At 45.7% G+C, this 17781-nt stretch overlaps 1 protein-coding gene across 1 annotated transcript in view; it reads left to right on the forward strand.

The window, feature by feature from the left end:
- LOC144762288 (uncharacterized) overlaps positions 1-17781 on the forward strand; it is a 373848-nt gene that overhangs the window by 197875 nt on the left and 158192 nt on the right. Inside the window, exon 5 of the mRNA XM_078647428.1 lies at positions 276-375. Coding sequence (XP_078503554.1) covers positions 276-375 — 100 coding nt within the window. The remainder of the gene's footprint in view (positions 1-275; positions 376-17781) is intronic.

Below are 17781 nucleotides of genomic sequence, written 5' to 3' on the forward strand. Positions count from 1 at the left end.
TAAGCACCTTGATACCCTCTTAAAATCCTCCATGATGTGTTGTTAAAAATATATTGACTCATGTATCACCTGTACTTCATAGTCTGTTTAGAGTTCCAGAAGGGTTTCTTTTTCTAGTCGTTATTGTTGTCACTCTGGATTAATTGGCTGAGAGTGAGGTACACATTTAGATTCCACATACCGAAGTTACGTCTGATGTAACATAAGCTTCTGCCGTATGTATCTTAGTCTGTTAATTAAAATATATTATTCATCCCCGTCATGCTCGTTTTTAGGTCACTACAGAGCTCGAGAAACTGAAGACTGAGCGGAAGGTGCGGGACAAGAAGTTGCAGTATTTCCAGACTGAGCTGGAAAAGTTGAACAAACAGCAAGGTATGACACTTGGTCAGTAGATTCGGTGCTTCGTGCATACATGGCGATGGTGAGTGCATGTCCTTGCGTTCAGAGTACCAATATTGCAGATGCTATATTTCGCAGCATGGAGTTGTCAACCATACAGGTACACGCTTACACAAAATGCACTTGACATGTATTTCTATGAGAATGTCTTTAATGCGGTGTGATCATTTATTATTTTCCTGTTTTCTTGGTGCTACTCTCAAATTTAGATTTTTTACCTGTGCATCGCACATTAGGCCTCCATTGATACATACTTATTTCACATCACTACTTATCGGCTTTTTCATATGTATTTGTTTTCACTTTTAATCACCGAATGAAGCCAGGCAATTTTACATGCATACCCCTTAGTGCGCTACTCAGAAACACATTGCCCTCCTTATCTAGTGCCTAGTTCTCCCAGACTTTTCCGGAAGAAAGATCTGCATTGCCCACATGGCCAGTTTTCACTAACTGAGCAAATGCTGAAGCATTCACTTACTGCTTGATGTTAAAGTACACATTTGTCACAATTCGAAAATAGAATGGACATCATTGTAGATCATTGGTGTTACTCTCACCAGTTTATTAGTACTTACTTTATGAACCTCACTGGATGGATAAAAGACTTCGCTGTGCTGAATTTTATAATTGTGACCTGCTGATATTTGCCGAGAGCTCTTAACTCACTATGCCATCTGATATGTAACATTCTGTGTGTATTTCAATATCGGAGGTCTCCATACTGTACTGTAATGCTACTTCTGGTAAGTGAAACTCGTCGTGGGTACTGAAGACCAAGTAACTTGAGCGTTTTTACCAGACTCTCCCATACCCTATTACCTGTAAACCTAATGTCCATGGATCCCGATACTTTTGTTTCAACAAAATACTGTGACTGGGGTACTATGGTATGGCTGCCATGTGCGGCGATAAATGGATGTGTGTGTGTGAACAAATGGGATATATGTGTATGGGTGACTGAGAGCCTGTGTTGTATGTACCTGTGGCACAGGACATACCTTTCACCATATGTGGCACTATCACATATACAACACAAACGTTCAACCTTTTTTGTTTTTAAATGGTAGAAATTTAAAGTGCTGAAAAATTATCCTACTAATGAATTTCTGCGTTTAAAATTTCTCCCTTTTAAAAATAAATTGACAGAATTTTTCAGTTATAAATATGGCAGTGTCTACCAGTCACTGGGAGCAAGATGCCTGTTTGTAAATGCGACACATTAAAATGGGAGAAGATTCAACTGACGCGTTAACTTTGTTTTGATGTATTACATACATTTCGTCACTCTAATTTTCTCCCATGTCAAAGTTTCTTTACAAACTTGCATTTTACTCCCAGTGGCCTGTATGGTGCCAGAATCATTACAGGAAAATACAGTCATATGTCTAAATGTGAGGGATGTAAAGTGAAGAAACATGCTACATAAAACAGAACTTAATTGGCTTAATTTTACAGTAGAGATCAACATTAATACAATGTTTCAAAGAAACATTTTATCTTCACTTTACATTTCTCTAATTTAAAAGAAAAGAACTGTTTTTCAGTTATAGATATAGCACTGTGTGTACCAGCCACTGGGAGCAAGATGCCTGCTGTTTGTAAATGCAACACTTTGAAAAGGGATACAATTAAAATGACGAGTTAACTTAAACATTAAGTTAACAATTTTTATTTTTTTCATTTAAAAGCATTCTGAAACATCATTTTGTTCTCATGTATGAATATTGAGTTGAGATCGACTTTTGTTTAATTATAAGTTAAATACCTCAAGGCTTCAGTTCAGAACATCTGTGACCCACCTGGGTCATAACTCTTAGTGGATCACTGCTCATTATCAGGTTTTGCTATTTGCAGCCTAATAATTATGTAAAATAAACATATCCTTTCCTTAACTTTAAAAGTAAAACACAGCACTTATTTATTGCAGTTCTTACTTTAAAATGAACTCGAGGCTGGGAGCTACTCTGAATGTTTCTGCGAGCTGCTGATAGCTCAAGATCGACTTTTGTGGAGACACCTACTGTATAGGATTGACATAAATCGTCCTTATGTTAAATTCTTACTTGGTCATGTTGTTTAATGTCCGCAATGGAACATACCCATACTTGTTTGCATTAATATACTGTTGGTGTAGGCTTTGGAACGTAAGCCTGTCAAATGTGAATGATTGTCACAGCTAAGCAGTTAATCATTTTTATACAAGCAAGCCTGTACAAGGCATTAACTGTGTACATTTGGAAAATCATATACTGGGCTTTTTCCTTCTTTCCATGAAGCATGCAAATCCTTTGACGGCATTATTATTTTAAAAACATGGTGATTTTTCTTCAGATTTACTCGAGCTGAGCAAATTTAGTAGCATTGTCTGATTTATTTGCATAGCTTACCTTCAACTTAAATAGTCTGGGCACATTCAGCCTTGTTTTTGAGTATTCTGATGCAGACCTGGCTTTGCTTGTCAAATTATAGCACTGTTCCTTAGTCATATATATCAGTGAGTTGTATTGTTTGAGTGAGGCAGGGGGTCTTACCAGATCACCAGGTTGCTGCCTGATTTTTGGCATGCACATTTCCGTAATTTCAGGAGTGCTGTGGGGGAACCATGACGGCCAGTTGCTGACCTGTCCTGGCTGTGTGCTGCTTGGTAAGATTTCTGGCTTATGTTTTTTTTTTTTATAGATAAGTATGTACGTGTTGAAGTTGAAGCTGAAGCCTCCTGGGACCATAGGGGTACCCAACTATCAGGCATACCATACCTAAGTACACAGTTCTGATCGCAGTAGTTTAGGTAAAGCATAGTGTTGAGTAGCATAATTTAATAAGATAACTGTTCCTTTCATGTGAAGAAATGACAGGTGAATTGAGGCATTGATACCAGACTGATTGGATGTCATTATGGGCTACAGTGGCATTGATTCATTTCTGGTGTCCCCCCTCGAGGGGAGAAGGAAAACAGCTGCAATCTTGAAGGAGCATAAGAGTCCAAGGTGATAGAATGGGGCTACACTGGGAGGCATGGCTGAAGAAAGGTACATAAATAAAATCCCAAGGAGCTTGAGGGAGTTTTAACCAAGTACGCTATATCTCGCATTGTATGCCTTGCCCAAGCCCACTCTTGATGAATCCCAATGCTTGAAATACCGCGCCTAACTCTTGTGTGATGACCTTATTAATTTTTGTACTATACAGCCAGTTTCATTTGTAGTTCAAAAATATCATCCCTCCATTGAGACGGAGCATAGACTTGACCAAGGAGAGCCATCTTGCGGGACCAAGTTTCATTCAGAAGAGCTAAAACTCGAAGTAATCTCTTTTGCCACACAGGGTACGGGAGATGGCCCGGGCAGCGGCGGGGGAGACACCACGCTGAACGATACCCTGAGGCCCTCGCTGTGGATTGCGTGACCCTCGCGTGCCCCAGGACCCCCTGGGGCATTGTAGACACCGGCACCATCTCGCGGGGGTTGCGGAGCGCCAGCATCACTGAGGCGCTCAGGACCGAGGGCAGTACAAGGTCTACGCTGGTGGTCACATTGGCGGAGGAGCAGTGCGGCGCCATGCTCCTGACACATTAGGACAAATTCCCGGCAGTTGGTTGAGCCCCTGCGTGCCCTGGGTGCATGCCTGTTGCTCCTGGGCTGTTACTGCGGACCCCCTGCCACGATAAAGAGGTCTTGTTGCCCCCCTGAGGAGTGCTGGGACGCCTTGGGCGACGGATGGTGCAGTGACGGGGCGCCCATATCTTGCCTTGGAGCGCCTTGAAGTTCGCAAAGAGACCCTGCAGATCAAAGCGATGTGCCTGCGGATCACGGCTGTGAGGCGGGAGTGCTTCTGGAGGCGGACTGAGCAGCTGGGGGGGGTCTACGACATCTCGCTGCTGACAGCGGCCCTGACAGGTGGTGCTGCAGCGGCTCTCTGGATTCTGCGGCCGCTCCTCCAACGACAACGTGTCGAGGGTCTCTTTTGGCGCCGTGTGGACATTGGACATTCGGCATCGGGCCTTGTTGTGATGGGGCGCACAGATAAGACTCAAACCAAGCTGTCCTTTGATCCTTAAGGTACTAAGACGGGAGATTCTGCTTCCGGGAAAGATCTGGGGGAGCGGGAGCACGTTGAAGATCTCCCACAGCAAGATATCGGAAAACTATTGCTAGCGATGGAGAAGAGCCTGCAGGGGGGATTGCATCATTAGGCACCAAGATGGATGCGCTCACCTATCGTATGGATCGCATGTAGAGAGGCTCGACAAACAAGCGGAGCGCATTGATATGTCTGAACGCAGTATCACCGAGGTGGAGGGGGCACAGACTACCCTGGACACAGACAATAGGCGGCTGAATAGCGCGATGCAGATGCTACAGGATAAGACGGAGGATTTGGAGGCCCGTTCTCGACGGTGCAATATACGCATCACGGGCCTGCCGAAAACACGCCAACCAGGAACATGAAAGTCTTTATCGAAAATCTCCTAAAGAAACTCCTTGCAGACACCGTCTCTTCCACTATGTTTGTGGTTGAAAGAGCCCACCGCTCTTTGGACCCAAGGGCCAAGCCGGGAGCGCCGCCGAGGCCTATCGTCGCTAAGTTACCTAACTACAGGGACCGGGATGTAGCCCTAAGACTTGCAAGGGAAAAACAGCCACTCGAGGAACAAAGGTTCGACTCTTTCTCTGTTCCCGGACTTTACAGCAAAAGTACAGGAGGCACGACGCCAATTCCTACCAATGAAGCGTCAGTTGCGCGAGATGGGCACGAACTATGCGATGTTGTATCCGGCAAAGTTAAGAATAAACAGACATGGGAAATCCATGATCTTCACGGCTCCAAAGGCCCTCCAGAGGGCCCTTAAGGACTGGCGCAAGGAAAGTCGTCCCTCCCCGAGCCGTGCGGAGGAGGCTGCGGGAGGATCACTGGACGAGCAGGACTCACTACGTTCCTGGCAGATAAGCGCTGTACTTTATACTGTATTGGACAGGTGGTGTGGGGGGAGAGGAGATGCGTGTGCTGTGTGAATTACTAGTCACGATTCCCCTTAGGTGGCTTGGGGAATTTTTGTGGTTTGGGAAGGGCAGAGCGGGAGGTCTGTGCAGATTAGTGTTGGGCGCGCTCCCAGGACATTGGCGAATGCTTGTGTGGGAGCTAGGACACTACGAGGTATTTCCTTATTTTTCTTCCTTTCCCCTTCTCCTTTTCTTTTTTCAGATTGGATAAGCCTTGCTTTACATAAGTTTTGATTTGTAATACTGTTACGATCCCTTACGACTTGAAGGACACTTTTGCGGGTGGGGTCAATTATTGAAGAATGATAAGTTTATGTGTCTACCATTGTACAGCCGAGAAGTGCTTCATATATGCGCACTGATCACACGCACAACATATTTTCTTTTCTATTGAGACGGGGGTAGGGCTGGTGGCTTTGTGGTTTGTTACTTCGGATAGCTTGTACACTGCTGGCTACCTTGGCCCTCGTGTGTACCCCACTGAGTTTGCTAACTGTTGGGTTAAGGGAGGGGGGGTCTCGAAGGTTTGAGGCGAGACTGGGGGTTAGGGTGGTTTGATGGGGAGAGGGGTTGTGCGCGGCCTAGTTGGGGATGGGCAGTGTGGGTGGGAGTGGGAGGGAAGGGAGGTTTATGTGTTGAATGCCCCCTGAAGTTGTTGGGGCTGGGGTGGGACTGTTTACATATTTCCAGTGAGTTTTATGGACTGTTTGGCACGGACATAGCACGGCATGCACGAATGGCATATGCACACACCCCATTGTATCAGCGCACTTACCGACTGATGCCCCTGGGATGACCCCACCGAGTGACACTTTTGACACTATTACGCTGTTGACCTGGAATATCAGAGGTCTTAATGACCACCGCAAAGTTAGGAGAGTTTTACACTATCTTTTGAGACATGGAGTCGACTTAGCGCTGCTACAAGAGACCCACTTACGTCCTGACAGTCCAACACTACACTACAGGAGTTTCCTAAATAATGTTCATGCGGCGGGATTTACTTCACATGCTAGAGGGGTCCTTACGTGGGTTAACCCTAAGGCAGCACTGCAGTTTACCCCAGTAGAAACTGACAGGGAGGGACTGTACACAGTCACAAAATGCACTGGGAAGGGTACGGAGTTCTACGTAGTGAACACTTATGGACCTAACTACGACCATTCTGCTTTCTATACTGACTTGGCGGCAAGGGTCCGGGAACACTGTAGGGGACAGGTTCTATGGGGGAGACTTCAATTTGATGAGACAGCCCTCACTGGATAGATCAGACGGTCCTGATCGCCGCCCCTCGGCCTCCGCCAGAGTGCTGGGTGCGGAAATGACCGACTGGGGCTGCAGTATGTATGGAGGTCACGCCGCTCTACTCAGGTGGGATACACGCAGTACTCGGCACCACACTACATTCGTACTCTGACTACTGGTTGGTCACTTCCCATCTCCTTTCCCTGGTGCGGGCCTGTACGATCCTCCCCCGTACTTTCTCGGATCACTCCCCAGTCCTCCTCAAACTTTCTGTGCCGGCGAGACGTATCCCACCTTTCGCTTGGCGCTTCCCGCCTTACTCCTTGCTGGACGGAGCCTTCAAGGGGAAGCTAGCCACAGCCATTGGGGAGTTTTTTGACACCAATGTAGGCTCGGTCGACTCGTTTCTAAAGGTATGGGAGGCCTTTAAGGCGTATATTCGGGGAGTCACCATCTCCAAACATGCGGGGGTCCTTAAATCTATGCGGGGACGCCTGGCTCTACTGGAGAGCAAGCTTAAGGACAATGAGGCAAGACGCCTACGCGAGGATAGCGAAGACCTAACTCGGGAGCTCGCCCAAACATTGCGCGAGTACCACGAGGAGGCCGATTCCGAGAGCAAACACTTGGGAACGTATGCCATCTCGAGATCCTACGGTGAGGGAGAGCACCCCGGGTCGGTATTAGCGCAACTGACTAAACAGCGTAAAGGTAGAATGGTGATTCCCAACATGAGATCTCCTCAGACAGACAAGCCTCTATCCGAGGAGCAGGTTGTGGATCGTTTCCGAGAGTATTATACATCATTATACGCCTCCAGAGGCCCCGTCTCAGAGCAACGTATACTGGACTACCTGACTCATATAGAACTGCCCTGGCTGTCTAACTTGCAACGTGAATTCCTGGTACGGCCGTTCGAGCGGGAGGAAATTGTTTGGGCTCTATCGGCAATTAGAGCCGGGAGTGCGCCGGATAGTGATGGACTGACTACGTTATTTTACAAAACATACTCTGACCTGTTGATCCCTCGACTATTGACACTCATTGAGAATATGGCAGAGTCAGGTGAAATGCCCCTACAATGAAGGAAGCGATACTTATTGCGATTCTCAAACCTGGGAAACCCCCGGGGGACTGTTCATCATACCGCCCACTATCGTTACTAAATGTCGACGCGAAGATATTTGCAAAAGTAACAGCTAATAGGCTCTCCCCCCTGGTCACCTCACTGGTCGCCCTGAGCATGCGGGTTTAGTCCCTAGTCGCAATCTTACTTATAAATTGCGGACGGTGTTTGCGGCATTCCTGCATACCCGCCTGGAGGTCTCCGCTGTCGCGGTCTTCTTGGACATGGAAAAGGCCTTCGACTCTGTTGAGTGGCCTTTCCTGAGGCACGTTCTGCGTTGCATGGGGGTGGGGGAACTATTCCTCCAACTCCTAAGCACACTTTATGCATCCCCTACGGCCTGTATTCGTATTGGGTCACTTACCACGGACCCCATCAGCATTGGCCGCTGCACAAGGCAGGGATGCCCCCTCTCTCCTATACTTTACGTGCTAGTGGCTGAACCCCTTGCGTGTGCTCTGCGCGAATATCAAGGACACCGGGGTATATGATTCCCCACATACCAATTGATTGTGTCCACATATGCAGACGACACATTGCTATATGTTCATGACCCGGAAGAAAACCTAACCACTGTGTTGCGTGAAGTGGTCTTGTTCAGCTCACTTTCAGATATTCACGTGAACTGGAGCGAATCTCTCCTGTTTCCGCTTACACCTGCCACTAAGATTCGGATCAGAATATCCCATTCAGTGGACCACAGATGCAGTGCGCTATTTAGGGATCCGGCTACATACTGACTCTGAGGTGGTACTTAGGGATAACTATGGGGTGGCTGTCTCTGAACTGAAAGATGATATTACTAAATGGATTGGCCTGCCTCTGTCCTTGATGGGTCGCATTTCTCTCATGAAAATGATAGTGCTGCCGTGTTTCCTCTTTCTGCTCTGTAATATACCCATGGTTCTATCGAGCTCGTTTTTTCAACAACTACACTCGCTTATAATCCGACTGGCGTGGGCTGGTAAGCAACCTAGAGTTGCATGGAAAATCCTCACCCGGCCATATGCGGAGGGTGGTTTGAATGCTCCGGACCTGGAGCTCTATTATCGACCGTGCAAAGCGCACACGCATACCACTGGATACATGGCCCGACAGACATTCCGCACATTCGCATCGAATCGATCGTTGCTGACCCAGTCCCTCTGCCCGCGCTGATGTCCTTCCCTCGCGATCGCCGGACCGGTCTTCTTGACTCTCTTTGACATCTCAAACACACATGAGGCTGAAGAGACGGTTATGGTAGATGAGTTGCATGAGGACTCGCCCCCTCGCGCTGGAGAGTAGGTGGGTTACCAGGGTGGACTGGTCACGGGGACCCTGGACTGATTTTGGAGTCTTGGATAGCTACACCCCTAGTGGATTTGAACAGAGTACATAAAGCGTGACTATACTTTTATTGTATGCAAGTATTGATTATTGTCTCCTAAATGTTGTCATCCAACCTGACTGGTGTGTATATGTTGCATTGTCGATGATTCTTGCTAATAATTCCTGTGCCTGTCCTTTGTTTTCTTTATTTCTTTTTTTGAAATGCCAATAAACAAATTAATTTTAAAAAAAAAACTCGAAGTAAACTGATTTAATAGTAGAAAATCACCAGACAACAAACCATCTTCCAAAATCCAGAGGCCAACCCATTTCGCCTCTAGGTAGCATAGTTGTGACAATGAATGATTTAAAAGACCCAGGCTGCACACAACATAGACATTCCTCAGATAAGAACAAGCCCACGCTCTCCATCTAACCGTATACTTTAGCTCAAACAGTGCAAATCCTGTATATATCAACTTTGTACAATACACGGATCTGTCGACTATGTACAACATACTGGTGATAACTTTTGCATAACAGATTCATATTTTGCAAACCTTATGGGTACTCGTGTCATATATCTGCATTCTTCATCAAATGAAACAGAAGTAGTATTGGAAAATGGTCCCTCTTGCTCAATCAAATTAACAAGTTTTGGCCTTTCACAGCAGAGTCGTATTCTGTATCACATGTCTCAGAATTCGAGGACAAATAGCAATGGACTTGGAAAAATGTCCTATTGTAGAGTCCAGGCCTAGTAAAGCCATGGGGCTCTTGGATGGTACAAATAAGTGATATGAGAAAGGACCTATTGCATCCCTACAGTGGGCGGTAGGAAAGTGAAGGAATAGACTACAGGAGTCCAGAACAAATACTTCTGCCTCCCTACAGCATATCAAAAAGGCAGGTAATCCACAGAAGGTAAAACGCAAATACTTATGGGACATCTCTTTTTATAACATTTAGTCTGTTTGTTGTATTTACACAGCTCATAGTCTGGATGCCACCTTCAAGAACTGGCAAAAAAAACACGAAGTCCTCTGAGATCATCAGATAGCAAACAATTGAATCACAAACAAGTGCTTGCGATGAAGGATGTTACCAACACCACTGACCCGACGAACACCAAGGACAACAGTCTACGACTGTTGCAAAGCCATTTCAAGCAATCCTGCATTCCTCAGCCAGTGACCACTTGTGTCTGCTTTGATTGAGTGCCTTAAAATTGCATGCATAGTTTCAAAAAGTAGGCTCTGGTAATGCCCAATGTTTACAGGAACAGTTTTGAATTGTGTCTGTGCATGAACACTTACACTGCCCACAGTCACATGCATATGTAACACATCTAGAAAAGCTTTTACCTCAACTACGACTGGAGAATGGATCAAAATGAAGGACAACATGTGACATGGTTACAACACCATCTCCTGCTGCAAAGCGAAAATACTGTGTGCTTCTCACACCACTCAATACCTCACCCATTCAAAGAAATCTGCTTCTGTGCTTTCTAGGCTTAATGGAAGGCATCGTGGACCTCTCCAGGCTCTACATATGTGTAATAAACAAATCAGTTGCTCCTGTCTGAAGTGCTAAACAATGTTTACCACCAATCTTTTTCCCCTTAGGGTATCACAACGCGGTTGTTATAACGGCCACGTTAGACTGGAGTTGGAATAGTAAATTATACTATTCCAACATCCAGCGCCCCCAACTCCGCAAGTCGTTTTTCCGACTTGCGGAGTAATGGTATGCGGAATCACAACACGGTCGCTGTAACGACCGCGTTATGATTCCCTGCAGAATAAGAACCTGCTGAAAAAGAACATACATTCATCTGAAGTACATTAAGAGGGAAAACGAAAATAGAAAGAGCCTTTCGTCCAAGAAAACGAGAGTGAAAGGTAGAAACTCTTTCAAAGGTGACCTTATTTTTTTTTTTTTTTGTATGTTCTTATATAGCGCTCGAATCACCCGGAGGCATCTCGGCGCTTGCCTTGGGAACCCGTCCTGGCTTTTCCCTGTGAGATAGCCCCTACAGGGCATCCCCAAGGTGAAAGCCAGGCATCCCGCCGCAGGGGGGCCGTTGTGGAGATTAAGCAAGCTTAATGCCCAGAGTTGCAGAGTGAGAACCCATGATTAGGGCAGGCACCTGAGCGAGAATTATCGAGTCCGTGGACATTTGAGCTCGAGACCCTGCCGCGTCGGGAATTGAACCCTGGTCCCGGGTCTGACCTCTGCTCCAGGGTCTGCCTGCTCTAACCAGTGAGCCACACTTCTCCACCTTAGACCCTCAACCCAGATTTTGTAGCATAAATACTGCGTCATTCACTAAATGAAAGATTCATGCTTGCCCTACCATAAAAGGCACTGCATTGAAAAACTCCCAATATGCGACACAACCCAAACAAAGTATTGAAGGTTTCAGTCCAAAAGACATGAGGTTCGTGTTAGTAATCCAGTCCTGAAGAGCAAGAAGAGCTAGCTGCTGAAATGGCAGCTGAGCTGAAACAAAAACGGAATGGCTCGTGCAGGACCTCCCTCTGTCGTTGGACCTGGTACAGGCCTTGAAAGTTTGATGCAGTGCAGGGTCAATGAGAATGTTTGTTTTTCCAGCTTTTTTTAAAGAAGGATCTCCAAACACTGCTGCTTTACTTTGGCTGTTTTTTGGCGGAGAGTCTGTTTTTTTTCTGCAGTAAGTGTGTGGGGCAACTATGTTAGCTCTTTTTGACACATGTACCTTGTGAGGAGAAAGATATCCTGAAGGATAGACACAAAGTTTATGCTGTTTATCTCCTGGATTCTCACTCCATCACAGAATGCAAAAGTAGGGGGCTAGGTGACAGGAGCCAGTGAAATGCACGGTGGCATAAACACAAAAGTTGTTTTGTTTTTTGAAGGCTCAGGTGTGAATTGGTCTGATTGCATTTTTGGAGCCCTTGTCTATTTGTCGAGTCATTTATGCTGCTGGTCAGCATACAGGCGTTTCACCACTAGGTACTCTCTTTAGAGACATTTGACGCTGATGAAATCAATGTTGAGGATATCGAGTAGTTTCCCAGTCAGTGTTGGTGGCTCTTCCTCAGTGAGCCTTGGTGTAAGAGTGTGCTGTGAGTGACATATCATTTTGTCCTGCAGCGGCAAGAGGCCAGAAGCTGTCCTGCAGGGAGCTGGTAAGCACCAGATTCAAATAATTAATATTCCATCTTCTTTGGACTTACTGTGTCCCTCCCATACAATGCCCAAACTAATGATATCAGTGGAGGATGACTCACTGTTTCCCAGTGGTCAAGAAGATCCTTCTGCATTATCACCATTCCCTCCTATAAATTCAAATCTTCCTGTGCCACCTCCATCTGTTCAATAAAACCGTTGTCATTCATTGATCTGCTTAAAATGATCTTAGCAAAAAAGAAAAGAAATATAGCTGGTCTAGATGATCCAGGGGAGTACTGCCAACAGGTCACACAAATCAAGATGTTCTCCCTGTTGGAGAAGTGCCACATTCTCATCAAACATAAGTAGGCTTTCAGTAATATCACCAGTCTCTCCACTTTCCAGAGTTTTCCCAAAGTTAAGAACAAACCGTACTCCAGTATTGGAGCTTTAATAGATTCACATGCCTGAATCATTCCCCGTTGTTGAGATGGGAGTCTCCAGTACATAAAAAAGCAATGCTTAGTAGTATAGCAAACCGAAAAGAGGCCTAGGCCCATTTCGCTTTTGCAACCCATAACCCTTGTTATGTAAAAGAGACCAAACTTTTCCCTGAACCAACCAGAGCTCCTCACCCTCTAGAACCCTCCTGAGAGAACCTTTTGCTCCTCAGATTTTCTACCGCAAGTTGTGCTAGGGAGTCTCTTTTGAGCTCAGCTCAAACTCTTCAGTTCTACTCACTTTGGCTTGGATTTAAGAATTTCTCATTTTCCAGATTTGACTATTTGAAGTTCCTCATACTATTTCTCCTTTTTCTACCATGGCTGACAAGGAGAAACAAGCATTGGAAATGCAATAGGGCTCGCATTAGGAAAGTTTGAGCTATTGGTCTTATAAATAATTTTTTTTTTATTTATGTGTTATTTTTTAAAATAGCTAAATTAATAGCTTTGTCATTTACAATGCCAATAGTTATAACTTTCGCAAACACCTATAGCATTTGTAATGCAACATGTTTTGTATTTACGTGACTTAGATGTATTGATATTACAAATAACAATGGCTTTTAATTTTTTTTAATAATTAATACTTATATAAAAGTTATTGTAATGTATAAAGGCAATAGCTTAAACATTTGTAAATAACTTTTGTGAATATTATGTTCAGTGTATTTTATTGTGACGAAAATCCAAGAACAGAAGTGAAATATTAACATCTTTTTGTGACATTTGTAATAAAGCTTGAAACACTGAGAGAACATATTTGAACCAGTTGTTGTTGAATGGCTGCACAGATTGATTCTGTGGTGGCGCTGCGTGATGTGGTTGCGGCGAGTGATGCTGTGGTGTTCAGTGATGCTGTGGTAGCGCATAGTGATGTTGTGATGCCCCTGAGTGATGCTGTGGTGATGCGATAGAGTGAGGGCGATGGATAGAGTGAGGGCGATGGATAGAGTGAGGGCGATGGATAGAGTGAGGGCGATGGATAGAGTGAGGGCGATGGATAGAGTGAGGGCGATGGATAGAGTGAGGGCGATGGATAGAGTGAGGGCGATGGATAGAGTGAGGGCGATGGATAGAGTGAGGGCGATGGATAGAGTGAGGGCGATGGATAGAGTGAGGGCGATGGATAGAGTGAGGGCGATGGATAGAGTGAGGGCGATGGATAGAGTGAGGGCGATGGATAGAGTGAGGGCGATGGATAGAGTGAGGGCGATGGATAGAGTGAGGGCGATGGATAGAGTGAGGGCGATGGATAGAGTGAGGGCGATGGATAGAGTGAGGGCGATGGATAGAGTGAGGGCGATGGATAGAGTGAGGGCGATGGATAGAGTGAGGGCGATGGATAGAGTGAGGGCGATGGATAGAGTGAGGGCGATGGATAGAGTGAGGGCGATGGATAGAGTGAGGGCGATGGATAGAGTGAGGGCGATGGATAGAGTGAGGGCGATGGATAGAGTGAGGGCGATGGATAGAGTGAGGGCGATGGATAGAGTGAGGGCGATGGATAGAGTGAGGGCGATGGATAGAGTGAGGGCGATGGATAGAGTGAGGGCGATGGATAGAGTGAGGGCGATGGATAGAGTGAGGGCGATGGATAGAGTGAGGGCGATGGATAGAGTGAGGGCGATGGATAGAGTGAGGGCGATGGATAGAGTGAGGGCGATGGATAGAGTGAGGGCGATGGATAGAGTGAGGGCGATGGATAGAGTGAGGGCGATGGATAGAGTGAGGGCGATGGATAGAGTGAGGGCGATGGATAGAGTGAGGGCGATGGATAGAGTGAGGGCGATGGATAGAGTGAGGGCGATGGATAGAGTGAGGGCGATGGATAGAGTGAGGGCGATGGATAGAGTGAGGGCGATGGATAGAGTGAGGGCGATGGATAGAGTGAGGGCGATGGATAGAGTGAGGGCGATGGATAGAGTGAGGGCGATAGATAGAGTGAGGGAGATAGATAGATAGATAGATAGAGATACGGAGATAGATAAAGGGCGATAGATAGAGTGAGGGCGATAGATAGAGTGAAGGCGATAGATAGAGTGAAGGCGATAGATAAAGGGAGGGAGGGCGATAGCTAGATAGAGTGAGGGCGATAGATAGATAGACAGATAGAGTGAGGGCGATAGATAGATAGCTAGATAGAGTGATGGCGATAGAGTGAGTGAAATAGATAGACAGATAGAGTGAGTTATAGATTTTCTGCTGTGGGTAGTATTCTCTTTCATTCAATAATACCACTAGAAGAATGATTAAGTGGTAGCTTTAATCAAAGAAGAAAAGCACAACCTAGTACTTCAGTGTCAGGTGGTAGAATGGGCCTAGGTACATTCCAGCATTCTTAAAGTGCACTGTAGAACACAGAACACCAGCATTTAAAAGGATACACAGGAAATGCAATAATGCAAGAACGAAACATTTAAAGGGAAACACAGGATACTACAGCAGCGTGCTCCTCAGAAGCATTCCCCAGGTAAAGGGAGGCTTTGTGCGAGCCACATTCCAGGCAATATACAGTGACGGGATGACGAGAGAGGCAGATAATGTGATGAGAATTGGCCGACCGCAGGCCTCCGTTTTTACTGATGCGCATTAATCTCAGTAATTAGTCTGCATACAAAGCGATATATTTATCCCCCCTCAGCCGGAGCCGTTGAACCACTGGCTCTATGTGTTGCATGCATTCGTTAACATGGCAGTCTATTTTGGCCAGAGCCGCACTTACCACACAATTAAAAGGAACTACTATTACCCAATGTAACAGTACTCAATTCATCCACCTTAGAAGCTGGAAGTGTGAGTTGGTCCTGCCAGGATGTGAATTGATCACCTTTATTACATAACTGCAGATGTCAGCAGCGAGCGTTTAAAAAGCAGAAAAATGTTGCTGTGAATGTATGTGTGCGTGCGTGTGAAAGAGGTAGCAGTAACAAACAATACCAGATGTGGACAAGGCTCGGGTGGGCGCTGACTGCCAGAGAATTATGGATGGTGATGAACACGCACAGGACCATGAGCCTGACGTCACTGGCTCTTCCCAGCTCTAACAACCTGAGATAGTCCTTGGCCAAACTTAACCTGGCCGTTGACTGACCTTACTCCTCCATGCCAGCACTCAGCTCTTCAGTGTAAACTCAAAGCAACCCTAGCAGCAATTAAAACCGAACATAAATATAAACAAGCAACAGTTGCTGCTTATTTATTTTAGGCAACTAACAATCACTGACAAAGCCAATAGACCGGACTTGTAGGAATGATGTGACGCACAGGCTCTTCCCCACTGAGCTAACTTACCCAGTTTGAAACTAATGAGCTGCGGGTTACTCGTAAATCACCTTTAGAAACACGTGAGAGCGTGGAGCTTTGTTGCTGGCATTCACACCTGACCGAGCAACAAGCGGCAGTGCTGCGCAACAGACACGATGACCATTAATGCCATCACATACAAACTCCAGCTTGAACCTGCAGATTACAGCACGGGGCTCCGCAGTATTAGAGGGTCCCTCCTACACCTCCCATAATGATGCGCACGGCCTGGGGGCAGACACGGGAGTGTGCAGACAAACACAAGGAAATGTGCACTCCACGCCGCCCCATTGTGAACCTCACACTCCCGCAGCGCGGCAAGCACAGCAGGAAATCCTGCGTCGTGAAATGTGTGGCAGAGCACCCACACCCATTGACGTTTTTTTATTGTAACTTTTACTGCGCTCATTTCTTACTTAAGCTATCCTATTTTCCTCCAACCCTGAAACAAAGTTGGAGAAAAGAGAAAAAGGATTCTATTGACAGATTCATTACAGAAACCTAGCAAGCACGCCTGATAAATAAAACAAGCAGTGAATAATACACATCCATGCAATAAAAATCATTAAATAACACAGTGGCACATATCAGAAGGCTGCTGGAGCAGCAAAGAAAGAAAGGGCATAGAGAGGAACACTGGATTATAAGGACATTGGTGGACTGTGATTGGTTTAATTTTTCCGGTTTCCTCTCCTTTAGGTTCATAGGAAAGGTGGTACTTAATGTTGGTTTGCAAGCTGCTGTAATGAATACAGTGAAGAAAGATTAGCATAATTCTCGCTTCCGAGCATGACACGGAATCACATTTTCTGTTTACCAGGATGTTGCGGGAGAGGATGTGGCCTAACGGCCACAGCAGCAGACGTTGAAGCTAGGGAGCCGGGTTTGATTCTGAGCGTGAGGCTCTGCATCCTCGGATTCCTGGCAAATCTCCATGCCAAAAAATGTACGTGTCAATCTGTAATGCAACTGGCGCTCATGTAAAGCGCTCTGATACCGTAGAGTCGAATTTGCACTATATAAAACTGCAAAAACAAGCCAATTAAAAACGGGATCCCAGACTGATGTTGAGGCTGATAAAAAACCTGACCATATTTCTCCAGCACCCGCAATCGCTGCATCGGTTCCATAGCGAAGAGCACATTCAATTTCAAGCATCGGGTCTTATAAATAAACCTTTTCAGGTATAAGCATTGCTCCGATGCTTTAGTCCCCACCCCCTCCACACACCAGGAAAGTTAATCATCGAGGACATTTTATGTCACATGGGCAGACCATCGTTTATAAAGGGCAGCTGGTGAAGAAATACCACGCATGACACGTTCTAGAATGTACTAGAGGCTGCTTTCCTTCAAACGAAAGAATGCGCTTGGAAAAAAAAATACCCTTGTTCTTTTCTAGAATTCTCATGAACAGTGTGTCCAGTGGATTGTGAGATTCATACATGGCCAGCACAGCCCTAAAAGGATCTCCTTTCTCTATGACTGCTTGGCAATGGCCGTTGAGACAGGCCTTTTGCCACCAAGGTATTGTTTATTTCTCATTTATATAGAGAACCATAACAGTACCTGGAATATTTAGGTGTGCATAATTTGGGAGTGCTCGCTGTATGTTTACCGTTCTACCTGTATGCATACCGTGTAATTAGGATTCAAAGACATTCACGCAGATGGTCAAATCTGTTTGGGTCTACTAGTTATCTGCAGTGTCGCATAAAGAATATTTTTGTTTT

This window comes from Lissotriton helveticus, chromosome 6, assembly GCF_964261635.1.
Source record: "Lissotriton helveticus chromosome 6, aLisHel1.1, whole genome shotgun sequence".
Classification (NCBI taxonomy): Eukaryota; Metazoa; Chordata; class Amphibia; order Caudata; family Salamandridae; genus Lissotriton; species Lissotriton helveticus.